Raw genomic sequence first — 11766 nt, forward strand, 5'->3', positions numbered from 1 at the left:
CATTTTTTAGTCTTACAGGAAACAACTTTTTTTTTAACCTTACTTATGATGTATCTTTTTATGAACTGACTTTTTAACCTTATTTAAGATACTTTTAATGTTTTAACAATTTTAAACATTAACTTTATTACATATGGTATTTTTAACCGGGTTACAAATGTATAACGCATTTTTTCACATGCAGCTGATGTAGGGTGTGTTGTGTCAAAAAAGAACAAAGAATTGTCAGTTTGGGTATATTTTTGTGACTGTACTACAGATAAATTAGACTTCATGTGAACCAACTTGTTGTTGCATTTCACAGTACACTGTAACTGGAACATAAGATGGAAAAATATTATTGATAAATTCCAATTTATGAGGGATTTGAAAAATACTTATGCACAATGTAGATTAAGGATGCTTTCTATCAGTGACTGTTACAGGGACATCTGTGGTTTGTGCACAGCTCTGTGGCTTCAAAAACATAAAGAAGTGATAAACTGACCTCACTTTCAACAGTTACTCATTTGCACTTCAATAATTGAGGCTACATGAATTAATACTCATAGCCTACATGTTTTTAAATAAATCTGGCATTTCCTCAGAGCTCTGACTGAACTCCAGTAGATCATCATGAAGCCCTGGTAGCTCTGAGTATCTGGACGTTCCTCCACCTGACAGAAAGGAGCATACAGGTCTTCATTGTCTGTATTGTTTCCATGCTCATGCATCTCCTACTTAGCATGATTAAGTGTTGATGCAATTTAATCAGTTTTAAAACAGTTATTTACAGTTATTTCCTCCTTGTAATGCACTCTCTCTTAGCTCCACATTTTCTCTTTCACCTGTGTTGCCCATATCTTTGCACACTGCTCAATCATGCACACTCCACACGTCTCCTGCCGTCCCTTCAGGTGTCCTGCAGTTGTTCTTGAGCTCTACTTACTGTCTGCCAAGGTGAACTGACACTGACAGATGAAGTTGAAGTCACTGCTGATGATGACATAGCCAAACTTGACTATTGCAAATGTGTTGAATCAAATGGACACATGACTTGTTGAGGAGAAGGTGTTTCAGCTGTCACTGTTTCCAGTGTATAAAAGCAGCAGGAGTCAATAATCTTAGCAGATTGTTGTCTGTGCCTGATGAGGAGGTGATCACTGTAACATTTTAAAAGCTACTTTATTGCTGTGTTGTAATAATTGTTGTTTTCTCAGGGACAAGTTGTTATTCATTTTTGTAATGAAGTCGAAATTATGTGCTCATTAAAAGCATTAGAAAAAACAAACATAAAGTTTATTATTGGGTCTATTAGCCCAGCAAACATGAGCACTGTAGGTTTTTGTACAGCTGCTCAGCCAGCTGCAGTCACTGTGGCTCTGCAGCACAGTAATAAACAGCAGAATCTTCAGTCTTCAGACTGTTCATCTGCAGATACACCTGCTGTCTGCTGTTGTCTCTGGAGATGGTGAACCGGCCTTGAACTGACTGAGAGTAGTATTTGCTGCTACCACCACCATCAGCAGCGATCCACTCCAGTCCTTTTCCAGGAGCCTGTCTGACCCAGTGCATCCAGTAGCCACTAATGTCTAATCCAGAGGCTGTACAGGTCAGTCTGTGAGATTCTCCAGGCCTTTTAGTCACTGGTTCAGATTCTGTCAGAGTCTGACCATCAACACCTGTCAAGACAGCAAAGAAAACCATGAAATGTCAGAAACACAAATGAGAACTATGTCAACTCAAGATGAGTGAAAATCTTCACCTGCCCAGCAGATAGTTAAAAGCAGCAGTCCTGTCCTATAGTCCATCATGTTAAACTGTGTGTCCACTGTTCTCTGTCCTCCTCTCTGCAGTCAGATAAGTAGAGATGGAAGATATCTGAGTTTTGCATTGACTCCTCCTCACAGGGAGAGTACAATTACATTACTCTTGGCATTCAGTTTTTATTTGATGAAAATAGAATGTGACTGAGTCCTGTCATCGGTGACCTGTACTGCGCCTCTCACTCATTGTTACCTGTGATTGGCTACAGCCCCCTGCACCCCTCAAGAATGAGCAAGCACAGCTATAGGGTAGATGGAAGGGTGAAACAGAAATGGATATTCTTCTTTGTCGGCATATTAAAATCTTTACTGACATGTTTCAATCATTACAAGTTTTAGTGTTTAAAAATGTTCAAAAGTGAAAATCATTTTTTCACTGCAGTAAAAATACATTAATATATAAATTCTATAACTTTAAAGTATTTAAAGTGACAAACACTTATAAAATGTAAAGATTGTTTCCCTCTTTCCCTTTAAGATAAGATAAGATAAGATATACTTTATTGATCCCCCAGGGGAGGAATTCAATTAGCTTAAAGCCGCTACAAGGAACTTTTAACTGGATATGCAAAAGTCTCTCGTTTCTGCTGATGTCTGTGCGTGACCTACAACAGCAAATGAGACCATTGGTGTGAAGATAAGCTATTTCTATATAGTGTATATCCATAGGCTACCTTTAGGAAACTGTCTCCGGGTTCGCCCCAGGTCGCTTCCAGGACGAAACGATTTACAGCACTCAGACGGCACGTCTCAGTCACACAGAGAAAATCCAATCCTCGGGAAGTCAGGAAATCCTTCAGGAAAACGTTTTGTTTGCTAGTGATCTAGCATTTACCAGCCCAATCCTGGCAGAAGCCGGCGGGTCCACGGCGTTAGCTGTCCAGGGAGCCACACACAGAGGCCGCAGGTTGCGCAGATTCACCCCGCGCCAGCGGGGACATGGAGAGGAGGGTGCCGCGGGGCTGGAACACCTCATCTGGGCCGACGACAGGTACCAGCCAGGCGTCGACAGGGTCCAGCGAGTGCCGAGAAATAAAGAGGCGAGGCACCGCTCCATACTCAGTCCAAGAAGCCGTGGAAGTGCTCGCCAAACAGGCCTTCAGCCTTACCAGCCGACTGCTGCGTTTACCCTGGTGGCAGTGGCGCTTACGCCGGAGAGGTGGAGCTGGGATCCCCGATAGGAGTGGGGACAAAGTTTTCCCATCTTGTTGTTTAATTCAACCCCAAAACAAACACATGCGCAAGCCAGGTAAGCATCTTTACGACAATACGCGCTAGAGCTCATGGGAAATGTAGGCTTCATTCCGGCGAAACACTACCACTTTTGTCCACAGGGTCGCCAAAATCAACTCAAAATTAAAGTTCCTTGTAGGGGCTTTAAGAAGTGACTGGTCACCTCAGTGAGGTGGATTACTGCTAACAGAGGAAGAATGTGACAAAGTAAGACATAGTTTTTCCTCCATCAGCCCAAGAAGTGAAAGTTTGTCTCATTGCAGTATCACTTATTCATTCAGCTTTCATCACAATGTCTCTCAGGCACAAGAACAAACAGCAGGTCCTTTAGTCTCCTGGCTGTTTATCTTGTAATCTATATGAGATGGTGAGCAAAATGTTCTTCCTCACAGTAGATGTGAGTATGAAGCTGTAGTTCAGGGTTTGAATGTCAGACAGTTGATATTAATGAGAACAGCAGATCTGAGTTTCTCCTCATCGTGACAGAGGAGAGAGAAACTTGACACTGACTGCCATCTAGTGTTTTTATATCCAGAACTGCAGCATTATCTTTCACTACAATGTGTTGACTTGCTTCATACAGTATGTCATATAATAAATACATTTATGTGGCTTAAATATGTACATGTAACATTTCTTTAATTCACACTGTACATTGATTTCAGCAGATTGTTTCACTGTCTCTGGCTGTTATGTGAGGTAGTAGTGATTACAATGACACATTTTGTTTAATTTATGTGTTTAATTGTTGCTAGATAACATTGTTTCTTTAAGATTGTAGGAAATATTGATTGTTACATAATTTATAATTTATTCTGTGGCAGTATTTATTAAATAAATGCTCGCCGACATTCTCCACCATTTTGTATGAAAAGTTTGATTGATAGGATTCATTCAGGGTTTGCATTCTCCACCATTACATATGTAAGATTTGTTTGATCATAAACAGTTTATTCAGGTGCCTACGTTTTTCACCATGAATACTGTAGGGTTTGATTAGCTCAATATTAGCAAAAAGTGACGTTAATAAGAATTATTAAACATAATCACTTTAATTATTCGTCCAGCGATATGATTTTATAGTCAGACTAATAAGACCACACCTCTTATTGATCAGACAAGAATGTTTAACGCACTTTGGGGAAATTATTAATTATCAATTCAAATAGAGCTCAAATAGCCAGGATCTTTGCACCCGTAAAGTAGACTCACAAGTCAGTCTTTAGACGCTTTGCTTAACTAAAGACTGATGATTTTCTCCCTGATTTTGTGTTTAGATGGGCGGATACAATTTCAGAGTTTAAAAAACTCCCTACGTTTCAGAACCAATAGTAAATCCACAGGGCGGTCCTTCGATGGCTCGCTGAACTCTTCTGCTTGTAAACATAGTCCCACAACCTGATCTCACAGAAATACGTGAAATGACCACGACCTCTTAACACCGCATTCCGTGGTGGCAGCACGTAATGGGTTGAAATTACGTGCTGCCATCACGAAAACAATGCCAATGTAAAGTCAATTAGGGTCCTCTCCCGTGGTGGACACACAGATTCCCTGATTCAATCAAGTCACGTCAACCTCGTTTTCCTCAATGATATCTTTAACATTCCTGTATACACACAAAAACGCGGAAGTGTTCTTGATATTAAAACGGCAAATACATTCCCCTGTTATAATTTCCCACCAATAATAATAATAATGATAATAACGTGATAGTTCGGCTGTTCTAGATATTTGTTATAGCCTATTTAAATATTCAATCACAAAAACGCTGTTTCTAGAGAACTTGCTAAAATATCTGAAATGAACCATCATGCCTACTTTTTCTTAACATATTTCATCTAGGTGCAGTGTCATTACTAGTTCAGCTTTACTAGACATTTGATATACTCGTAGATGTATCTTTTTACGACCCTGTTTTACAACAAGCCGCAAAAAACCTACCGTCCCAAAAATGCCGTTTTTAGAGTACTATCTAAAATAACTACGATTAGCCAATATCCTTGCTTTTTTTCTTAACATAGTCCATCTAGGTGCAGTGTAATAACTACTTCGGCTTTACTAGATATTAGATTTATTCAGTAGATCTAGCTTTTTACAACCCTATTTTACATGCCGCAAACGAACCTACTGTCCCAAGAACGCCGTTTCTAGTGTATTAGCTAAAATATCGAAAATTAGCGGACATCTTTACTTTTTCTTACCATAGTTCATCTAGGTGGAGTGTAATAACTCGTTCGGCTTTACTTGATATTAGATATATTCAGTAGATATATCTTTTTACAACCCTATTTAGAGCCCTACTTTGCAAATCAGAAGAACTACAACTATGTTGCTGATATGTATCAAACTGCATGGCGCGGTCCCAGGGAATTGTAGTTTTTTAAAAATCTAAGTGTTTTTCCCAGATTTGGAAGTTGTAAATATTGAATTGAGAGTACACTGTGGACTTTAAGGGGATGGTAAACACATTTGTGAAATCAGATTTTAAATATCTAATTTCTAAATGGGTGAAAATTAATTTTATCCATATTTTATCCATATCTGACAGCACCCACAGTTGTTGACTACACTCACATGATAGCTGAGGTCAAGAGCTCTCTATAACAGTTGGTCCCATGTCTGTACCCCCTTTCATTGCTGAGTTATAAGCCCTCAAACATGCACTGAGGTCAAGGTTCAAAGGTCAATGGCTGAAAGCAGGAGCCATGTAGAATCTTCATACTGACATATGTCACTCTCCAGGTTGAGACCTTTCCAATGATGTATTTGGTTTAGCTCTACGACGAAGTTTAGATTTTTTTCATTTTTTGGACACAAGCCATGCCAGGTGTAGTTTCAGAGAGCACTTTGAAGGCCCCGTGTATAAAATGAGTTTTGTTTGTTTCTTTGCTTGTTTTTATCTTTTTTACTGTAGATAGTTAGTAAAATGAGTCATCCTCAGACAATACAATACTACTAAAAAGTAAAACCAATAATAACAATAATGAAATAAGCAAAAATAATATTAAAATCATATTGAAATGTTAAAATCTATTTACCGAGTGGAATGGTAGCCTAATAGATAACTTAGATAATATTTCTTATTGTTTAGACACTTTATTATTGCTTAGATAGCCTACTATTTAGCCTATTATTGTATTTACTTTTAACATGTTCTGCTTTTGAGTAATTTCCGAGAAGTTATGATAAAAAAAAATAAAAAATTACAGACTATAGGAGACAACCTCTTCAGTGTCTCACGTCAATTAATCAATTAATTAACACAATTTGTCGGCTTTTTATAATGCCTTTTTTTTTTTGCTGCTGTCTCCAGTTGAGAGTGGTGATTTGCTAAATACATTCTACAATAATCATTAGATTAACATTTGGTCTATAATATTGTTGGCTATATTACGCATTTAAATTAAAAAAACGGAAGAATAAAAGAAATAAACACCGAAATAATTACTTTTTTTATTGATACTCCTCTCTGACACACACACACACACACACACACACATTGAACACGCGATTGAATGAATGAATGAATGAATGAACATTGGAAGTGGTTCAGCCGCAGTCCCGCCGGCTGGCTCACATTGAGATTACATTTGTTTTTTATTACGAACAAAATGTTTTATATTGACCGTATGAATGGTTTCGTTTTCAAATAAATATTTGGAAACGAAAATATGCTTTGGTGTACTTTTACAGAGTTTTGCAATATGTATATAGCCTACCTGTATCAAAATGTATAATTTTCAGCAGCGGTTTGTGTGACAGCTGCCACAGTCGGACATATAACCAGCGGGGCAGCCGTTCTGTGGCGCTGGCTTGGGGTCCACTCTCCCCTGGTGGAGTGGAGGGTGGCCGGGTTGCCAGGGGCTCCATGTGATGGTGTTTCCTCTCTGGTTCTTCCGTGCTCAGCCTTATTTTTATCTTCTTATTTATTTATTTATTACTGGCGTTTGGATTCAGTTATGGCAGACGGATGGCAATCTGAAATGGAATGAAGCCCACAGACGGCGGACAGCAGCTACAAAACAGTAGTGGAACGTGCCCCATCCGCCCACAGGACAATGCTCTTAAAGCCCTACGCTATCAAAAGCTGGCAAAATACATTTATTTTATTTTATGGCCTTGACATTAACCTGTCATATTGTTAAGTTATCAAGGACTCTTCCGCGTTTTTGTGTGTATACAGGAATGTTAAAGATATCATTGAGGAAAACGAGGTTGACGTGACGTGATTGAATCAGGGAATCCGTGTGTCCACCACGGGAGAGGATCCTAATTGACTTTACATTGGCATTGTTTTCGTGGTGGCAGCACGTAATTTCAACCCATTACGTGCTGCCACCACGGAATGCGGTGTTAAGAGGTCGTGGTCATTTCACGTATTTCTGTGAGATCAGGTTGGCTGAAATGTGAACTCACTTGTGGGTTTCAGGACTCATTCCTGGGGCAGTCTAATAGCTACAAACATATTGAAGAAATGAAGTGAAGAATGAGGGAGGATTAGTTTATTAGTAAAACAGTGTTGACTTCTGCCAGATAGAAGGTCTGCAGAAGCTAACCAGAACAGAGGCTGTTTCAACTGAGCAAAACAGGGATATTGTTGGTGACACTGTGTTTAAGTCTTTAAGAATGGAAGGAATTTGGTTGGAGGATAAAAATTTAATATTTTTTTTCTGAGGTTTAGGTCCCCGACACAATTGGCATGTTAGACACAAGGAAAATAAGGGTCGGCCCTACCCCTACATTTGCACGTTCCCGCGAGGGGTAGGGGTGTCCCAGTTCTTTTTTGCGTGTAGGGGTAGGGGGCATAACAAGGGGTAGTGGGTATGAAACTAGCCCTCTGGAGCGAGGGATTTCAGATGCTGACTTGCCAGCGAGGGGTAGACGTTGCCATGGCTACCACCGAGCAAGAGATGGGGAAAACAGTTCATACATAGCTAACGCTACCATCATCAGGTTGCTTGTTAGCTAGCTAGCTAGCTCACACTATCTGACGTTTGTCATCTGTCCTGTTCTGCAAAATTGTCGGATTTTTCACATCACGATAACACGCCAGCTAGTATAACTATGCTGTCCTGTAATGTTAGCTGGTTAGCTAACTAGCTAGCTAGCAGAAGTCCCCTGTCGTCTGTCGTTCATTAAACTAAGCATGATGAATAATGCAAACGCGATCAGTAGGATGAACTAAACTGGAGACTCCATTGTAGATGCCGGTTGGAAATGTAGATGGCTCGCAGCTTCCTGTTTAAAACAGTTACGTATGCGTGAATGTAACCAACGCAGTGACGTAGTGAGTGGTGTCCCAGTTCCTAGGGAAAGATTTCAACTCCTACCCCTCGTTGCTTCATTTCAAGGGCCAGGGGTAGTGGACAAGGGGGGGTATTGGGATTGGGCCTAAGTCTTTAGTACATTATAGATAATTGGTTTTCTTTCTATAAATAGTAACTAAACTTCAGGCATATGTATTTTTCATTCTTCAACAAACATTGTGTTTCAGTCCTTGAGCAAATTATTACACATACAAAGGCACATCTCACACAGAGAGAAGGTGGAACTGTCACGGTCCTGGCTGTGTCACTAGTTTCCCTGTGTTTGGTTTTTCCTTGCCCTCTGTTTCCCCTCCCCCCGTCTGTCTCTCTGTGTGTCTGTGCTGTGGAGTGGGAAACCCCTCACTCTCCTGGGTTACATTCATTCAACTCACCTGCTCCCTGCTGCTCACCTGAGGACCATCCAGTGATCAGCCTTGCAGTATAAAACACCAACTCTCCTCTCCAATCCTCGCCAGGTTGTTGAGTCTTGTGGTACAGTTACGCTTCAGGCCGCTGTGGAATTGTGAATTCAACTTGGACTTTTTTTGGTGAATTTTCTCGTGGATACTTACCTTGTGTTTGCCTCTGTCACAGGATCACCGCCCACCATTTGTCCACCTGTTTGTCTTTCTGCCAGGCTCCCAGCCAGCCAAACCCCTCCAACCTTGTGTTGCTTGCCTGCCATCAGCCCACTCCCCTCAGCCTCCATTTCCTGGATTTTCCTCTACGGCCACATTCATAATCCTGGCAATATGACCCCATTTTTTACCACTGTCTTCCTGAGTCTGTGTTCTGCGTTTGGGTTCACCTTGTTGATTGTAACAGGATCTTGAATTTCTGACAAAAAACCTTTCTCTAGTTTGACTATTTAACGTCACCATGAAGTTGGCTCAAGACTATAATTTAGTTAGTCACAAATGCATTTATGATTCAGACAAGAACTGCATTTTTTTGTTTTAATAACAATTTCATGGAAGAAAAACTGTCTTTTTGAGGATTCATTTGTAATAGAGTTAGATTAGGAGTTATAAAAAGTTGAAAACTGAATTATTCTATCTCAAAAATATATACATACAGTGATGTATCGGTTATTGTAAAGTTAGCGTATTTTAAAATTGAGGAAGACAGCTGCTTTTAGATTTATTTAAGAACCATTTATACAAGCTAAAGCCTGCTTCCCTTTTTACTGTAACAACAAACAACAGTGAGCTGGTCATTAGTAAATCATTAGTGGTCTGAGGGCTCCTCCTCTGGTGGCTTCATGTTACAAGTGTTCAGGCACTGAGGGGTTTTTGTTCAGGTCTACTGATGCTTTGTGTCACTGTGGCTCTCTGGCACAGTAATACACAGCAGTGTCTTCAGGCTGCACATTCTGTCCGTTTAGAGTCACTGTGTTGCTGGAAGAGTCTGAGCTGATACTGAACTTGTTCTTCAGTGAATCTTTGTAATCTGAGGTGTATGCAACACGTGCTGCTCCAATCCATTCCAGTCCTTTCCCTGCAGGCTGTCTGATCCAATTTGTAGCATAGCTGCTGAGAGAATAAGAGACCTGACAGGTGATGGTCAGACGCTGACCTGGCTGCACAGTCACAGAGGCTGGCTGTGTCAACTGTTGACACTTCACACCTGTGGAGGAAAACATGTTGAATATTGAATGAGTGTAATAAGAGTGAACAGTCAGTGTGCTGTGATCATACTGTCAGTGTCTCTGCCTCAGTGAGACTCACAGGATCCTATAGAGAACATGGTTGGTATTGAAGGTGATCTGATGGGAGCTTCTCTTCTTCTGCTGCAGCTGACAGCATGATATCAAGTCTTTATAGCAGACTGTGAGGAAGTTCACTTTGCATAGACAAGGACACTGACAGGCTATAAAAGAAGGATGAACTCTGCTGTTTTCAGTAGTCAAAGCTGTGAGTTGTGTTGTGAATCTATATTTTGACATGTAAAGAAAAATGATCTATTAAATTATTAATTTAAAGCCTAATGTTTTTATTCTTCACAAAATTATGAACAATTCAGAGTGACAGTTACACTTAGGTGAAAGGAATTATTTAATGTTCCCAGTCTCAACTACATATTGGAGAACACCAGAGCTGCAATAAAAATTGTCTGAATGAGGAGGTTTTATTGAGACTGTGTTTCTGTGTGTTGAAGATGTTGAACTGAAGCTGATTCTGTGAAAGTGAAAAGCAGAACGCCTAGTATTGACTTAGTTTGACATGTTGAGTTTTTGTACAGCTCTGTGGCTTCCTGTGTCACTGTGGCTCTCGAGCACAATAATAAACAGCAGAATCTTCAGCCGTCAAGCTGTTCATCTGCAGATACACCTGGTCCACGTTGTTGTCTCTGGAAATGGTGAAGCGATTCTTGACTGATGTGGAATAAGCTTTAGTGGCTCCACTCGGAGCAGAAATGTGGGCAACCCACTCCAGTCCTTTTCCTTCAGCTTGTCTGATCCAGGAGATATCAGCATTATCATCTGATATTCCTGCATATGTACAGGTCAGTTTGTGGGATTCTCCAGGGCGCTTTATCACTGGTTCAGACTCAGTCAGAGTCTGACTGCAAACACCTGGAGAGAAAAGTAGTGTTATCATCACAGAGCTGAAATATGAACCTTTTCAAAGAACAGGAGGAGTGCAGAAGTATGTATTCACCAGAAATCCATGATAGCATCAGAAACATTATACATGTAGCTGAAGTCATGGTGGAAATGTGTTGTATGTCTGCTCAGTGGTTTGGTCTCTCTTCTTCAGTCTGCAGTGAGATAAATAAAGATGGAGGAGATGAAGATTTGCATGGACTCCTCCTCACAGTGCTTTTTTATTTTGACATCATTAGTGGTTGAACAAGACACAAAGACAGAGATCACGACAAGATTCAAAAGAAGTGCCTCAAAAAGAAAATATCAAATTGTTCTATATTCTGATGTAAAAAGGAGCTCTGAAAAGACTCTATAATGGTGAGAGTTTTTAGCTCTTGTACTAAATATGTTGCCAGTTCATGAATTACAGACAGGTGTTTTTTTCTCTGTCAGGTTTAATGTATCTACCAGAAGCTGCTATAACATCATATGTCGTCTGGTGTCTGTAGGGATGGATGTATCCATGTAAAGGGATCACAGTGTTGCAAAGCTGCAGAAAAATAGTCATATAACTGTGGGAAATCATTGATATGTCTGGCAGTTGCATGTCATCACCACTAGACTACACTAAACAATGGGACATTTTCCACCATCCATTTTCTAGTTGAAACTTGGCATGTTTCTGTGACATGCAGTTTAAATTTGCAGCAACATTACTGATGTGTGCTGACTGTACTCAAGTACAACCTGTAGGTCTGTTGTTCTTCTTGCCTTCTCAGAGAGAAGATGTGAATGTTTATTGTCAACCTTCACTGTGCCAGTGATTCATTAC

At 40.2% G+C, this 11766-nt stretch overlaps 1 gene segment (V, D, J or C); it reads right to left on the reverse strand.

Annotated features, from left to right (window-relative positions):
• Positions 1–1350: 1350 nt before the first annotated feature.
• On the reverse strand, positions 1351–11056 carry LOC144458664 (immunoglobulin heavy variable 3-43-like). The segment is given in 3 exon segments: positions 1351–1489; positions 10745–10922; positions 11041–11056. Coding segments are annotated over 3 exon segments (333 nt in total).
• Between the last annotated feature and the right edge of the window lie 710 nt (positions 11057–11766).

The sequence above is a fragment of the Epinephelus lanceolatus genome, chromosome 18 (genome assembly GCF_041903045.1).
Source record: "Epinephelus lanceolatus isolate andai-2023 chromosome 18, ASM4190304v1, whole genome shotgun sequence".
NCBI lineage: Eukaryota > Metazoa > Chordata > Actinopteri > Perciformes > Serranidae > Epinephelus > Epinephelus lanceolatus.